Raw genomic sequence first — 17,758 nt, 5'->3', positions numbered from 1 at the left:
CTGTCTCAGCAAGGTTTTATGGAAAGAAAGAGGAATACACTGGTAAAAGGAAAACATCTGAATTTTGTTTATTGCTTATTTTTATATTACAGTGTCTGGACTGAAGAAGAAATAAAACATGCCTGCAACTTTTTGTTGTTTTCCAGTAGATTTTAAGTGTGTCCTATATATAACAGAAAGAATTTAGCTAGAGATAACAGATTAAGAAAAATTATTTTTATTGATGGTTCTTGGGACTGTAGTCCCAAATCCATTCTTAAAACTGTTATTTCCTAAGACACAAACAACATGAAGTTCAGCTTAGTTGTACTCTACAAAACTCTTCACTACAGTTCTGGCAAGAACCAATTTTTCAATGTAAGAAAATTATAGCCAAAAAAAAGAGTAGTAAGGGAACATAAAATTGGCTAATGGGGTATTTAAATGAGGTGCCTACATTTGAAGACTGGTCTCCCCTAATAGTTTGTGGTTAAACCTCTCTCTAAAATGCTTATGTAGGAACCACAGGGGCACTAACCTCTTAAGTAATACCCATAATAGAAGGAATAAATACCTTTAACTCTGGAACAACAACAAAACAACAATGTTAATAATCCAATGTTTTTTTATTTGAGGTACAATTAAGAATAAAATCTTATTAAGATACCAGGTTAAATTCAAGCCATCTTATTAAGTAATAAAGGTTCTAGATTTAATGGAAAAGTCACTTTCAAAAATCTGTTTGGTTCTTCAATCACCTCTCAGCTAATTTAGTGCTACTAATTAAAAGTGCGACAGCTTTCTGAGTATAATAATTATCTTTTATTTTCCTACTAGTAAATGTTATTGTTTAGATCAGATGATTCATCAGTTCATTCATCTGAAACAAATTATCACTTCAGCTTACTGAATGGTGTGGATGAAATTAATACTTGAATAATTATTTTTTCTTTTCATTAGTAGGAAAAACCAAAAGAAATCCCAGTGGAAAATAAAATCAGGAAACATTGAAAAAATTCTTCATATCAGTTATTAAAAGGTATATAAAAAAAACTAGTGTAAGAAAAAGATGAAAATATTTCAACCATTCAATAGCTGTAATTAGGAGATACAGGACTTCATCAATATGTACCCTAAAGTAGATGTAACCATTTATCAGAGTTTCCAGTCTGGCACCGTATGTGATGCCACTCTGACCAAGTCTATAACTGAAATGTGAACTCAGAACTTAGGGAATATTTCTAAGTGATATGTTTCAAGTGCTAAATGAGAAACTTTTTTGGTTGTGGAGAAAGCAAATCTTCCATAACTCAGCTTGTTATTTTATTTTTAGCAGAACATCAGCACAGAACTGATAGAGAATGCATTCTAAATATGATGAGAATGTTATTACTGAGGTTTTTATTTTCTTACTGAAATTACCATATTTCTATTATTTTGATTAACAAATAGTATAATAATTAATTGTAATAATATTATGAAGTTTTAGAAATTCATCACTCTCTTAATTCACGTTAGTTGCTCTGAATTTATCAAAGTGGTATGAGTGAATCTGCTTTATAATCCTGAGTGACTATTGGAAATGGTCTTAATCTACCATCAACACATTAGAAGACCTTGCCTTTCCTTTCAGCTGAGGATTTTACCACACATTTCAGTAATATACCAATTATTTGAATTTACAATAGTAAAAGCTTCAACTGTGAACAAAACTAGATGACTTATTTTTCTGAGGTTCAGTATTACCATCACACCACTCCTTTGGTCTGTATTTTCTGGTGCAATTCCTATTTCATTTCAGAGTCTGATCTTTTATACTACTATCAAAACCATCAAATGCTAAAATTCACACACTTCCTTCACTGATGATGTGAAAAGAAAATTTATTCTCTTTCGATGCAACATAAAGATGTTAAATCTTAGCATGAACTGAGACTTCTAAGTGTTGCTTTTAGACAGTATGACAGGAAATGAAACCACCAGGGGAATCAGATTTAAAATCTCATTGATATTATGACACAACTTTAGGCCATAATTACACCAAAGATTATACACACGCGTGCGCGCACACACACAAACTGAAATAAGAAAACCAAACCAACAACACAACAAACCCAAACAAACCCAAAAGATCACAAAAGGAGTATTTTGAGCTTTCAAAAGTGCAAATGGAAGCATCCAAACCATCTAATAAGCTTAGTGATGCACTTGTAGAGGATATTCATGGTCCAGCGATAGATGCTATAGAAATCTTTGAGCACAGCCATTAAAATCACAGGAATTTGAAAATTGTGTTACAGTACAGATTGAGTCTCTTTTGAAACACAAAGAATATTTGTATTTTAGCACTAATTAAATTAATAAATAAGCCCAAACCAAAATGATAAATACCTGTAAAGTTCATAACTGACTATTGTTGAGAAAGATCTTTGCCCAGTGAGGGGAAAGACCATTCCCCCAAAAGAAAAAAAGGAAAGAGGAACAAAGAAATGAAGAGACCTTCTTGCTCTCTACAACTACCTGAAAGGTGGTTGTTACAAGGTGGGTGCTGGTCCCTTTTCCAAGTAACAAGCAATAGGGTAAGAGGAAAGGGCCTGAAGTTGTGCCAGGAGAGGCTTAGGCTGGATATTAGGAAAAGTGCCTGTACCAAAAGGGTTGTCAATCATTGGAAGAGGCTGCCCAGGGAAGTGGTTGAGTCCCTATCCCTGGAGGCATTTGAGAGATGTATAGATGTTGTTCTTAGGGACATGGTTTAGCTGTGGACTTGGCAGTGTTAGGTTAATGGTAGAACTTGATGATCTTAAGGGTCTTTTCCCACCTAAATGACTCTATGTATCTATGGTTCTTTTCTATGTTATGCTCAAGGGCTGAAGAAATTGAAGAAATATTCTTTTATAGGAGGAGTTGTCAAAGATAGATAGTTACACAGATAATGACTTCGGCGGAGTCTAGACTATTTTTTTTTAACAGTTTTTTTTTCTTTTTAAAGTGAATAGCTGAGTACTCCTGGTCCCCTTAGACAAAATTTTCCTTAGTGATAAGGAAACAGCCCTGCTGTGAGATGCTTGGCTCTGTGTATCTTTTTAGTGGGTTTTGGCCATTATGGCTAATCAGAGGATTTGGGAATTTAAACCAAGACACTTCCTTTTCCTTTTTTTACCTTTTTTTTTTTTTTAAATAAATACCTCTTGTCATGTAAGAGGAATAATGGAGAGAAGGAACTAGAAACTATTCTGTAAAATATGGTTATAAAAATAGCTAGGGAGAATAAATATTTGCCCGTGTATATTATTTGGGAAAGCACTTAACCTCTCTGTATCTGTTTATTCATCTTTAAGACAGAATAATAACATTAACCTCAAAGAAATCCTATGAAAATTAATCAGAATAAGACTTAAACAGTTAAATAAAAAAGGTGCTGTGTAAAACTGAAGTGAAATACAAGTCCTATGTTTTATGTTACACCAAGAAAACACATGAAATCTGGAAGTAAGCAATGAATTGGTTTTTTTTAGTCTCACGTATTCCCTTTGAAATCCTACCATTTTCTTGTAACTGACGTAACGTTTAGTTATGACTCATGATTAATCACAACGTGATACAAGCTTTTCATGCTAAAATACCTGAATATTTAAATTTAAAAAAATATAGTGTTTGGGAGTGGACAGTATCTACACTTCTCTGTTATTTGGTAAAATTTAATGCAATTTACTAAGGTAGAAAAATTGTATTGCTCTTTAAAAACTTATAGGTAGTTTGAGTAATAAAAATTATATCAATTAAACTTTTCAAAGATTTATTTTCTCACCAACTGTATTGAGTTTGCTCACTGATGGACTTTCAGAGAAGTGAACACATACTTTTATTCCCTTGCTCTTCCCTTCAAGGTAGACTGGAAGCTAGAACTTTAAATAGAAAGCTGTAAAATTTGAGGGACAAAAGCTGAAAACTGGCTTCTAAGAAATAGTGGTATTTTCTCTGGGACACAGAAGAAAAGAGTTAATTTAAAATTAGCAGCTAATAACAGTTTTTATTTCTTTATAAAGTTTCACAGTTCAAGGAGCTTGTCGACTAATTGTTCTGAAAGGTATATAATCATCTAATCTTCCAGCAGTGAAGGTTCATTTCTTAAGAAATTTCACTTTTCAGAGAAAAATGGTTCAAGGAGAGTCAACCTTCTGGTTGAGAAAACAGTTAAAAGTGTTCTATGTAATATATTTTACTGTATTTGAGCAGGTCTCCATTTTTAATATTTGTAAATTGCCAGTTACTGAGATCCAAGCCTTCTAGTTTTTTAATACTCTTTGAGAAAATTAAGACTGTCAGTAGTGTAGTCACATATGGAATGATGTTACGCTACCTACAACATATTTGATTGTAATGTACATGCATAACTAGTTAATATAAAGTGGATTATAAACATCTCTGTTGCTGTCTGTTTTGTTTGAGTACATACTCCTTTCTGCATAAAGCAGAAAATATCCTATGCTATGTATGACAGACTTGAAATAATTTAAGATTTTGAAAATCGGTACCTTTATGAAAAAAAATTCTTAAAAAAATATGCTTATGCTTACCGACAATAGAAATCACTATTTTTAAGTATTATCACAGCTGAAGTCTGAGTATATCTGTATTCATGTTAAAATAATGAAGAAATAGTTTGTCAGTCTCCATTAATCTGTGACTGAAGGAGCTGTTGATCTATACGTAGTACCTTTGGGTTTAGTAGCTGCTCATGGGTTCTTCCATTAATTTAGATCTAACATTTATGGCATCCTGTAGCAAGCACTTCCACTCATTAAGCATGTATTGTGTAAAGAAACTTTCCCAATTTTAAACACGTCACTGTCTTTTTTCACTTGATGCTCTCTAATTTTTATACTTGGAAGAACTGTAAAAGTGACCCCTTGTTCAATTTCTCCATACATCTCATTATGTTATTGATTCCTATCATATTTGCCCCTCAATAATTTTTTTTCAGAATGCAGAATCTTTTCAGAATGAAGAATTCAAATCTGTTCATGATGCAAGAGACCATTACATAATTGCCATTATCCTGTCATCTTTCTCTATATTTTCTAATTTCGCTCTTGGCTTTTGCAGAGGTCAGACCAAAATGTCTATCCCCTGTGACCTGGGTTTACACATTTGTGTTATAATTGCTTGTTGTTCTCCATTCTTTTCTTGATAACTGCTAATATTTTATTCCCTTTCTGTCACTGCTGAGCACTAAACTGATGTTTCACAGGAATTACCTGTTGTAACCTCAAGATCTCAGTCCAGTGTGGTTAATAGCTAATTCAAAGTCCATCATTGTGAATATGAAGTATATGTGTATACTCATGTGCAGTACTTTACAATAATTTTTTTTCTGGTATTTCATTACTAGTCATTCATTACCATAATGTCTTTTTGTAACTTTTTAGTTAGTTCTTGCTTTTACTTCTCTGATAACTTAATGCCATCAATGTATTTTGTAATTGTTACTTGCATCTTTTTAAATAATTTAAGAACATATTGAAAATCACTATTCCTGACACATATCCCTGCACAGCTCTGTGCATGAAGAAAACTATTTATGCCTACTGTTGCTTTCCTAAATTTCTTAAACCATGTAAATTTTTTTCTTTTAAACAACATTTGCTGAAAACTTGACTGTTTATTGGAAATTGTGTAATGAGATTCTTTTTGTAGTTAAACATAGGCATTATTTCCTTAAGATAAAATACCTAACTTGTATCCTAAATGATTGCATAGAAATATCATGTAATGTAATGCCATGGAAATAACAGATAAAAGTTTTTTAACTGACAACATATCATACTGATTTTGGTCAATTTATTGTAAAGTTAAACCTATGCTAGGTAAGAACCTGATTAGTCATCTTGCAGGATCACTTAGCATAAGTAGCAATAATTTATCCAGTGTCAGAGACCTTTAGGCTCTCAAGCTTTGCCTCTTCGCTTGGTAAGACAACCCTGGAAAACACAGCATGTGTAAAGTGGAAATGAAACACATTTCTCTCATTATTCTGGTTTTAGATAGGACTATAGCATTAATCACTAATAGATCTCGGAGGCATTATCATAGATTTAAGATGTATTGTGTTAGATACCAGAAAAATACCTAATTAAAACCCATTACTAGTCACCAAGGACGTACATTAGTTGTTAAGAAAGACTACATATAAGACTGAAATAATATAGGAAAATGTCTGCACATCTAATGATAAAAGCGTTTCAGCAGGATATTTTGAAACTATGGTGTACTTTTACATCATACAATACAGTACCTAAGTTATCAATAGGCTTTTTCATCCAACTTTGCTTCTAACTAACTAAATCAATTTTAAACTTCTTATTCTCACTTTAGTCAGTGCTCTCAGTCTCAGTATCTTAAATAAAATATGTTTAGTGCTTTATAGACATCTAACTATTTTTTGACAAAACTCTTCTGCTTGGACTGTATTATCATTTCAACCTCCTTTCCCTAGTTTAGAAATATCATTGGCAATATTTGAGAGGAAAAGGTCTATTTTTCACTCAAAACTCTGAGACTGACATTCCTCAGAAAAAAAGAAAAAGTAAGTCTTAAGCAAATGTCATAGGAAGAGGCCTTTCTCTTTTTAAATGTACTGGTTTGATCTAAATGGAAAAAAGATAACCCATAAAGAATTCATATGCCTGCTAGCATGTCAGAGTTGTTAGAAAAAAATGTCACCTTCATCATATATAGATTAGTGCTGCTTTTCCTGTTTAGTGTATTGCTTGTATCTTGGTTTATAATTTCTTTTTCTTCCATATATCTATTTTTCTTCTGTACTTTTTGCTAGCATTCACAAGTGCTTTGTTTTCCATCTTTTGGCCACATTATTACTATTCTCTCTGTTTCTCTAAGTGTTCTTCTGTACCTTTATTTTATAGGTACTAAACGAAACAAAATGAAAGAACACGCAAGTTGGCGTTGAACAGTCCAATCTGTGATGTTTGATTGTTTTTGAACATAGTGGGTTTGTGTGGCAAGGGGAGGGGGGCTACAGGGACAGCTTCTGTGAGAAGCTGCTAGAAGCTTCCCCTATGTCCGATAGTGCCAGACAGCTCCAAGGCGGACCCACCACTGGCCAAGGCCAAGCCCATCAGCAATGGAGGTAGCGCCCCTGGGATAACATATTTAAGAAGGGGGAAAAAAACCCTGTGCAACAGCAACTGCAGCTGGAGAGAGAGGAGTGAGAATATGTGAGAGGAACAGCCCTGCAGACACCAAGGTCAGTGAGGAAGGAGAGGGAGGAAGTGCTCCAGGTGCCAGAGCAGAGATTCCCCTGCAGCCTGTGGTGAAGACCATGGTGAGGCAGGCTGTGCCCCTGTAGCCCATGGAGGTTAATGGTGGAGCAGATACCCACCTGCAGCCTGTGGAGGACCCCATACCAGAGCAGGTGGATGCCCAATGGAGGCCGTGACCCTGTGGGAAGCTCACGCTGGAGCAGGCTCCTGGTACGACCTGTGGACCCATGAGGGACCCACACTGGAGCAGTCTGTTCCTGAAGGACTGCACGCTGTGGAAAGGACCCACGCTGGAGCAGTTCATGAAGAACTGCAGCCCATGGGAAGGACCCATGTTGGAGAAATTCATGGAGGACTGCCTCCCAACGGAAGGGCCCCACTCTGGAGCAGGGGAAGTGTGTGAGGAGGAAGGAGCAACAGAGACAAGGTGTGATGAAGTGACCACAACCCCTATTCCCCATCCCCCTGTGCTGCTCGGGGGCTGGAGCTAGAGAAAATCAAGAGTGAAGTTAAGCCCAGGAAGAAGGGAGTGGTGAGGGAAAGTGTTTTAAGATCTGGGCTTTTTTTTCTCCTTACCCTACTCTGATTTGATTGGCAATAAATTAAATCAATTTCCCCTAGTGGATTCTGTTTTGCCTGTGGCAGTAATTGGTGAGTGATCTCTCCCTGTCCTTATCTTGTCGCACGAGACTTTCGTTACATTTTCTCTCCACTGTCTGACTGAGGAGGGGGAGTGATAGAACAGCTTTGATGGGCACCTGGCATCCAGCCAGGGTCAACCCACCCCACTGATATTGAGCAAATCACTTACCATTTCTGATTCACCATAAACACAGTCAGTTTTCTAACTGGAAGTATAGTCAATATTCTCCATAGTGAACAGAATGGCAAAATGGATAATATTTGTGAAGGGTGTTTTCATTAACTGTTATTATTTTACATATTGTATGCTATAAGATTGGATAAAATTATATCCAACAACTTTTCCTTAAAGTGGCAGCTGAATGTTATCTGTATGTAATAAGAACATACATCAACAGAACAGTAACACACAAGTAAGCAAGCATTAGTAAACTATTTGTGAAGTTCTTTGCAAGTTAGGGCATGCCAATTAATGCACTAGAAGCTTGTAGCACCAGTAGCTTGTCATAGTTTAATGCTTCTTGTCTTACTGATATATCAACTTATTTTGTATTGAATATTTACTGTTCATTAGAATTGCTGAATCTCATTAATTGAAAGAAAACCCAGTGCAAATTATTAGTATTTGAATGGGTCATTGATTTTATATATTTTAAAGTAAATTTTGGAGAAGTCTTATTCTTCCACTTTCAAAAGTAATTACATATAAACACACAAGAGAAAATACGGCATAATAAATAAGTGTCATTAAAGGCAAATTCTCTGTCAGTATACAATTGAATAGTTTGATATTGATGTTGGATGAAAAAACAACATACCCTCTTCTAGAGCTCTGCCCTTGTCCTTTTCAGGACATCTATTCTTATTTAATTCTTAAAAAAAACCCAACCAGTATACTCTGGAGAAATTAATCTTTTCTATTGCTAGACACATGACAGGTTATAACATGTCAGCTTGTGCATAGATAAAAATGCATTTGTTTATTTAACACTTTTGTTTATTTTTTTATTTATTGGGGTTTAATTTCAGGTCTTCCATTTATAGTCAAGTTTTTAAAAGACTGCTTTGTAAGACAACAAGAAAATTATGTCTATAAGGTCAAAACATTATGGATGAGGTTCATCTCAGCCTTCTTCAGCCATCTAAAAATCTAATATATAGTTTACACTAGTTGCCCAGGTTCCCACTCTAGTTAATGGAGAAAGATAGGCCTCTCCAGTGCATGATTCATTCTACTCAGGAAAAAATTCAAGAAATAAGCCCCAAAAAACTATCTAACTTTTAGGTAGCTTAAGGGGAAAAAAAAGATAAACTCAACATTTTAGGTATACAGTTAATCTTAATTGCTTTAAAGGTAGTCAAAATGGTAAGATACAGTTTTTGTCTGTAGGGGTAAATAAACCAATGTAACCTGTTGAAACTAGTAACAGTAATAATAGTTTGAATTTCAGTTTAACCAATATAGAGAAAAGAAGGTGTTATAGTGTGCTTTTTCATTCAGGGTTCTGTATTACATCATAGATGCAATATATTAGTATTATTTATTGTTATTGCAAATAAGATATAATACAATTAATAATATAACATACTATAATTAATATAAAATTATATGGTATACATAGTATTTAAAATAAAGTGTACTGGTTTTACATTTTTTCCTCTACTGTTGTGTTGTTGCAGATCCAGAAGGGATTGAACAGGTATTTATAGTGAGTCAGGCCAGGAAAGAGGATGTGAGCTGCAGAAAGAGAGAAGCAGAAAGGGAGACTGAGGTTTGAAGCCTGGAGGAGAATGATAATTTATATACTGTAATCAATGTTCCTGATTTTAGGAGGAAGCAAAAAATGTGTTAATAAAAATTTATTCCTGTTCCAGCTCCAGGAGAAGTCCTGAGTCTCTCTTTTCTCCCATTTTTTATGGGATTACGCCCATTTCTAGGGAAATACACATGTAGCTTTTTCTGTGCAATTTCACTTGAATTCCTCATTCTGTCTTCTAGTGTTTCTAACTGCCCCATCTTCTGTCACCAAACACATTCTTATTGTCTTTCCATATATTCAGATAAACAGCTTATTTTCTCAACCATGAGAAGATGTAGCATTTCCCATCTTCTTCCCTTCCGAGTCTGGGAATGCAGGAATACAGTAAAGAAAGAGGACAGATCAGCATGTTTTCAGTCAACACTTTCTTTACAGAAGAAAAACGAAGGAAGAATAGCAGCTTCTGGTTTACAGCTCAGACATAAATCTGTGCACTCCTGCTTTTTTGTGTCTCTGAGACAGGTATTTTCTTTCCCTTCATGTGGAGTAGGAAAACAGCACCTGAGAGCTTTAAGAAGCAGAACTCTTTCTGCCCTTCCTTACCTGTCCCTTGTTTGCAGAGACAATCCTTTATTTCTTATTCTCCCTAATCTGGCTGTTCTGCCAGGAAACAGAGTACTCCATCTGAGAGAACAATAGCTGAGACTACCAATGGAACACTGATAGCTTGTGATGAAAGGCAAAGAGTTCAGTAAAGGCTTTTTCCACAGACTAAGAGATTAAGAACTAGACAGTGGTACATGTCACATGTCACATACATTGTGAAGAACTAGTATAAATTCACATTAACCTGCCCTATCCAAGGACAGTTAGCTGGCATACCTATGTGTGGTTTGGAAAATCTCCATGACATTTATGTTGACCACTGATATTAAATGTAAACTTATTCAAGTATATTTAATTTGCTAATAACAACAAACTTGTGCTATGCATATGATGATAGTGGAGTACAATTCCATTTATATTTGAGGGTTTCAGTAAGTTTGTTTTGTATAATCATACCTTTATATATTGGGAAACTTGTGTAAGGACAATCTATAGTTTCAGGAAATATAGAAAATATGTATAATTATATGTGTGTATATTAATTTCTTTTGTCATTGTTAGCATCTTTTAATTTTCAGTTATTTTGTGTTTTCTTTTTGTTTTTATATCTGATTATTTTTGGTAATATTATTATATTAACTCTATTCAGTTTCAGTTGCTCGGTCACTCTTGTTAATAATTATCTGTTGAGGATAAGCAGTTCTCAACCCTTACTCACGTCAGTAAGAATACCTCTTCCAGTGGTTTGCACATAAACCCACCACTAGCCTTATTTTGACGTCTAGTCTGCAGTGGACCCAAAAGGCTTATACTGTTAAAATTAATTTTTACTACTTCCAGCTTCAGGAACACTAGCCATCTCTCTTATTCTGGTATTTGCTTTGAAATGGATCGAGATTTTCCCAACAGGATACTGCTAGTAGGGACTCTACTTTTTATTCACAAACAATTAATATTTTTCGTGTTATGGCATATGTTAAAAAGTGTCAACCATTACAGAGAAATCTAACAGATATCACTAAATATTACTGCTACAGATACAGAGTAGAGTGAATGTATTAACAGTAACTGGCAGACAAACAAATGTCTAGAAATGTAAGAAAAGGAACATTAAAAACAAAGACACCTCTACTGCTAATTTAACTTAAAAACTAAATAATGATAGTAACACTGCTAACTCAGAGATACTCAGTTATTGTTATGTCAAACTGAAGTGTTCCACTGAACAGTACAAAATTAGACCTTCCATTTTGTTTATGTAAGCAGGTTAAAATTGATTTAAGTTTCCCTACTGAAAGCAATATTCCTATACACATTAATTCTGTAAGATCATCTCTTTAGAATGTCATCTTCCAGTCTTTCCCTTCAAAATCCTTCTCAGTGATTACTGAAAAATTTCTCTTCAAAAAGCGCAATGTATATTCAGCTTATCTTGCAGTTTTACTGGACATCTTTCTCAGGCAGAAGGGGGTGAATACAGTTTATCTGTGTCTATATGAGTATAATTTAATTTAAAAATATTGAGTCAGTCCATCATTACAGTGTATTGCTAGTTCATCGTAAATACAAAGCAAAACTTCATATATTTTTTTTAATCTGTTGCTTGTTATGAAGCTTAAAGCAAAGGAATTACTCACAGAGGAATGCTATGTTCTTCAGGAGGAGGCATATGTAAGTTGCAACTGTAGGTAGCCTCTGACTTTTTTTAACAATATAGTCAAAGCATTTTTTCTTCTTTCATCGTAAGTTAAGACAGCAATAGATCATAATAAAGCTTTCTACCTTTAGTATCTGTGAGTTTATTAACCATACTTTCTGTGATTAATCGATTTTATGTAAAACACTTAACCTGCAGTACATGAATGTTAAGTTCCTTCCTATGAATAAATAACGGACGTTAACTTCAAAATCCTCCAAGATGCAGACATTCTGCTGGTCATTCATGCATTTGATCTTTTTGAAAGCTACTTCATGGCTAGTTCAAGGTGTTTTGAAGGTGACATCCAAAGGAAATGGTAGAAGAACTGAAAAATTTAAATAACATCCTGTTTCTCACAAAAAAGGAAATATTTTTCTTCCCCTCCTTTTCCTAAAAATAAAAATAAAATAAAATTTGAAACTTCTGCGATGAAAGCTAGACTGATTGTCATCATACTAGTGTAGTTAGATCTTAATGCAGTTCTCTGAGCTTGTGAAGAATTCCTGTCTCCTATGTGAATGGGCAGAAGATTTTCTCCTATCCAATGATTATTTGATTGATCACCCTTATCTGATCAGTTGTAAAGCTTTGCTGACTCTTCCTCACAGAAAAAGAATCTCACACAATAGTTTCCTGCTTTCTGCTTCCTGTAGATATGCCTGAATCCTGCTTATTTAAAGCATGGCTTTTCTCCTTTGTAGTCCATGACTGGCCATGATCCACCACGCAGCACAGAGAATGGGGTCTGCAGACTTGGGAGTTAAGGTGCATGAGGGGTTTGCATTTTTTGTTTCTTAGTGTGTACTTGGTACTTGTTATCTTTAATAACCATAGAGACCGTTTCTCTAATTAGAGATTTCTTTCCCTGACTTTTAAAGAAGGTTAAAACTGCTGGACAATTTTACTTGCTTTTTTTTTTCTTTTTTTCTCAAACAAAAAAAATTTCAAATATGATATTATAAATCCTTTATAAGACCTGATAGGAAAAACATCACAGCTGAATCATGAGCAAAGAGAGGATATCATCAGTGAAGCAGATGAAGAATCTGATTTTTTTTTCACTGTGAAATAAAATTTTCATGCTGTTGTGAGCAAAACTCACTTCTGGAAAGATTATTTTTGCAGTTTTTCCAGGATAATATTTAGTTATGTGTTAAGTTTGTTAAGTTTGTTAAGTTATACCTCAAGACTTGCCTGAATATTCCATACATATTTTGCAATGTAATATGAAATGGGAAATGGCAGTGGAAGTCACAAAGGGCTTTACTTAGCTCAATGCCAAAATGAAACTCACTGAGTATGAAAATAAGATTTGATAAAAGTACAAACATGATAGAAACAATTAGCTGGCTTAAGTTTGTTAATTATCTTTAGCAATACCAAAGAGAAGACTTGGATGGAGGTAAATATTTAAAAAATTATCAGATTTTGTAAAAACATCAGTGTTTAATTTCTGGAGATAGATTGGAGGAAAAATGATGGAGATAATCTAGCATCTCACTCATGATTCCTCCTGAAAATGGACAAAAATCTTCAGAAGCGTCCCATACACACTTTAAAAATTACTTTTGTTTGAATATTTTATAAATATAATGTCCAGTCTTTCTCTTCAGAAGAAGGTTTTCTTTCAAAAAACTCACTTATTTTCTTCTTGAAAAGAGGGTGTGATAGGATCCTGAGTTGGCAAGGTGGAACAGCCTTTTTTTAAAAAAAATCAGTCAAAACAAACAAACAAAAAACCCAAAGCCAACAATTTGAAGACTTCGCTTTTCTAATATATGGTTTTTAAAGCTCTAAGGTGTATAAATTGGAAGAATTGCTTCATCTACCAGGTAAGATATTATAGAACATATTGTAAACAAATATAATCCAGTAGCAACACATTGGAGTATTTATCCCAAAATGTCTAACCTGGATAATGAGCGAAAACTGGTTTTGTTTCTCTTTATAGGTGTTCCAGTACCTACAAATATCTAACTACTTCCACCTTTTTACCTTTATACACCATTTTCCCCTCCGTTGCTAGTAATAGTGATAAAATTACAACGTAAATGTTTTATAGGTACTAGAGTCAGAATTAATCCAAACAATTATATTTTCTTTTCACTTTTTATTATATTTATTGACAGTGCAAATACCTGTGATGTGAATGTGTTGCACAGAACTTTGATTTTAAGTGCAAAAATAGCATTCTTTAATTGAGTTTTCTGTTAGCATGGCTTTAAAAAGTAATATTTTTGTGATTCAGTATATGTATTCTGAAAAGAGTTTGTTGCTTTGAGTCAGTTGCTCATTTATTTCACAAAGGTAAAGGTGCACTGACTGCTAATGTTCTTAAGAAAAATGAAACATTCCAAGGTAAGTAAAACTTACAGAGGCTTGTCAATAAAATTTATTAATAAACTACAATATATAGCAATATGCCTAGAATTAAAAAGGAGGATATTGCACTGAGAGTTTAGATGTGTGTTGGGCAGGGGAGAACAGAGAATTTGAAAGTATATTCAACAGCAGAACAACAGTTTTCTTCCCTTATTACTGGAATCTTTTAATGAGTGTATATATACATCTTGTGTACCTTCATTGCCTCTTTTACATATATAGAATTACATTTTTATCCATTGACTGCTGTAATGGTATGAAAAAAAATTTAAACACCATGACAGCTAATTAAGTGGTCAGAAAATACAATCAATAAATATTTAAATATTTTTTAAAAATATATTAATCTATATTTTGTTCTCATCTTTGTCTTTCGTTTTTCCTTTCTCATTCTGTCCTTCTTTGTTTTTTAATTTTTGTCATTGGTGCCTCTTGCTTTTTCTCCTTCCTGCTTGGTCAGTGGTTTTTGGCCAGTTTGTGTTTTTCCAGACATCACTCCATGATGTAGTTGAAGTATATGATGGCCCAACTCTTCAGTCATCTTTGTTATCCTCTCTCTCAGGATCTCATTCAGGTATCATTTAATAGAACTGTCATTAAACTGTTATTTATTTTTTATGAACCTAGAAAGATAGTGCACTCACAAAAAAAAAATAAAAAAGAAAAAGTTTATTGTCATATTTTCTTAGATACAGTTCAGGCAAATATATGAGATCAGGATTTTGAACTCAAAGTCTAATCACTCAAAACTTCACATTAATGAATAAAAAGAAGTAAAATTGAATCTATTCTCTTTAGATTTTTTTTCTTCTGGTATTTAGCTATTATAGTGTTTTTGGCTTCTTACTCTATGCTTTTATGACTTACCTAGTAAGCAATCTGAAATGGGTGTTATATATTTAAAACGGAAAGAGGCATACATTTTAGCGGAGTAAAATTGTGCAGATTATGTGCATATTGACTCAATTAAAAAAGGTATGGGGTTTGGGTTGTTTTGTTTGCTATTTTTTTAGTACACAAAAAAGCAAACAAATAACCTAATAACCAAAATGAGTTTTAGTCCCCCTTCTCTGGAACAACATAATACTACCAACATAAAATACTGAAAATGCATATATCTTGTGAAGTTTACTGAAGCAGACTAGGGTTTTGGGAGGGTTATTTCTAGCTGCAAAGATGTTGACAGGTATTTTGAATGTTTCTTTATTAAAACTTGGTTATGATAGCTTTGTATTTGCTTTGTTTGAGTAGGTGAATCCCTCCCATTGAGCTCAGGTAACCAGATCACGGTTAGATTTACTTCAGTTGGACCAATAACAGCTAAAGGATTTCATTTTGTTTATCAAGGTGAGACAACCTGGAAAAATGTGTATATTTACTCTTTTCATCACAAATTGTAAATCATCAGAGAGGAACAGACTGAGAATGTAGAGGAAAATAATAGCCTGTTAACAATATAACAAGTTTCACTATTTCTTCATGGTTTGAAAAATATTTAGGCCCACTCCTTTACCTCTATTTTAAAGCTTAAACCAAATATTTAAGAAGCATAAAAGAGCTTCCAGATTTAAGAAGACAGTTATACAAAGCAGCTCTTTGTGTTTGTTAATCTGTCTGACCAATGTTAGACCCATCTAGCTGCTCAAACTGGTTTATCTCTCAATTTAAATATGAATAACTGTAAGTGTTATTACCTGTGGGTGAATCAGTGATCTTGCTGTTATTAAGATACTTCTCTTGGTTTTCATTATTTGCCTTTTTATGAATCAAACATAGAAATGGTTATACATCAATACTTGCAACTGCAATTCTTTCCTTCATTAAATTTAAATCCTGATCTGACAGTCAAAATATACATTTAGAAATCCGCAGGAATAATTGTAAATATCTATATCTGACACAGAAATGTTATTTTGAAACCATGTATTAGCTGAGTATTTCCTAGTATTATTTCTTTTCGGTGCCATTTTAGAGAGGTTTCAGTGTGGATTTTACGCATTGCTTTTAATCTTTGCAAGGATATCAGTGCTATGCTCCTCTACATAGTAACTCAGACATCAACAGTGTGCAATCTGTATTCTGAAGATCCATTTGGGGATTATGAAAATGTTTTTAACTGGTAAATAACTGAAGGTTACTTCCAATCATTTTGAATATTTGGGGTTCAAAATCTCTATTCCTCTACCAAATCTAAGAACCCACAATTGTTTGTGTGCTTGCAGCTGTTCCAAGAACAAGTGCAACACAGTGTAGCTCTGTGCCTGAACCGAGATTTGGAAAAAGGATTGGAAACGAATTTGCAGTTGGGTCATTGGTTCTTTTTGAGTGCAATCCAGGCTATATCCTCCATGGCTCAACAGCAATTAGATGTGATACAGTACCAAATGCATTGGCACAGTGGAATGATTCACTCCCTACATGTGTTGGTGAGTTCTTAATATTTTTTAATGGAACTAATTACACTTCAGGCAAAGTGCAGACAATTCTCTCTAGCTGAATGTATTCTTTCTTTGCCATCTGTACAGTATTTTATACTTCCCTTTCTATTCTAACCTTGCTGCAAAATTTCACAAGTTTCACAGACATACGCTGGTGCTATAAATTATGTTAGATTCTTTTGCATTAACATCAGTGTCAGTCCCTGGCTCTCCCTTAATCTTAGCTCTCTATATTAGGGAGTGTTTTGATTGTGTAGAGCTTAGGAATTGTGATGATAAAGGCGAGTACTTATGGGTGAAGATGAGGAGAAAGGACAACATTGCAACTAAGGATGAGGAAAAGTCTGATGTACTAGATGCCTTCTTTGCCTCACTCTTTAATAGTCAGGGCAGTTATCCCCGGGTCATTCAGAACCCTGAGCTGGAATGCAGGGGTGAGGAGTGGAATAAACCCCCCATAATCCAGGAGGAAGCAGTTTATGACCTCCTGAGCCACCTGGACACTCACAAGTCTATGGGGCTGGATGGGATCCACCCAAGAGTACTGAAGGAACTGGCAGAGGAACTCGCTAAGGCACTCTCCGTCATTTATCAGCAGTCCTGGTTAACAGGAGAGGTCCCAGATGACCAGAGGCTGGCTGATGTGATGCCCATCTACAAGAAGGGCCAGAAGGAGGATCTGGTGAACTAAGGCCTGTCAGCCTGACCTCAGTACCGGGGAAGATTATGGAGCAATACATCCTGAGTGAGCTCACCAGTCACGTGCCGGACAACCTGGGGATCATGCCCAGGCAGCATGGGTTCGTGAAAGGCAGCTCCTGCCTGACCAACCTGATCTCCTTCTATGAGCAGGTGACCTGCCTAGTGGATGAGGGAAAGGCTGGGGATGTTGTCTACCTGGACTTTAGCAAAGCCTCTGACACTGTTTCCCACAGCATCCTCCTAGAGAACCTGGCGGCTCATGGCTTA

General features: G+C 34.7%; 1 protein-coding gene across 1 annotated transcript in view; it reads left to right on the top strand.

Annotated features, from left to right (window-relative positions):
- Window positions 1-17,758, top strand: part of CSMD3 (CUB and Sushi multiple domains 3) — a 614,053-nt gene that overhangs the window by 447,732 nt on the left and 148,563 nt on the right. Inside the window, exons 33-35 of the mRNA XM_075085810.1 lie at window positions 14,812-14,925; window positions 15,603-15,698; window positions 16,574-16,777. Coding sequence (XP_074941911.1) covers window positions 14,812-14,925; window positions 15,603-15,698; window positions 16,574-16,777 — 414 coding nt within the window. The remainder of the gene's footprint in view (window positions 1-14,811; window positions 14,926-15,602; window positions 15,699-16,573; window positions 16,778-17,758) is intronic.

The sequence above is a fragment of the Phalacrocorax aristotelis genome, chromosome 2 (genome assembly GCF_949628215.1).
Source record: "Phalacrocorax aristotelis chromosome 2, bGulAri2.1, whole genome shotgun sequence".
NCBI lineage: Eukaryota > Metazoa > Chordata > Aves > Suliformes > Phalacrocoracidae > Phalacrocorax > Phalacrocorax aristotelis.
The sequence above is the reverse complement of the archived record's forward strand: the minus strand, read 5'-3'. Positions and strand labels throughout refer to the sequence as shown.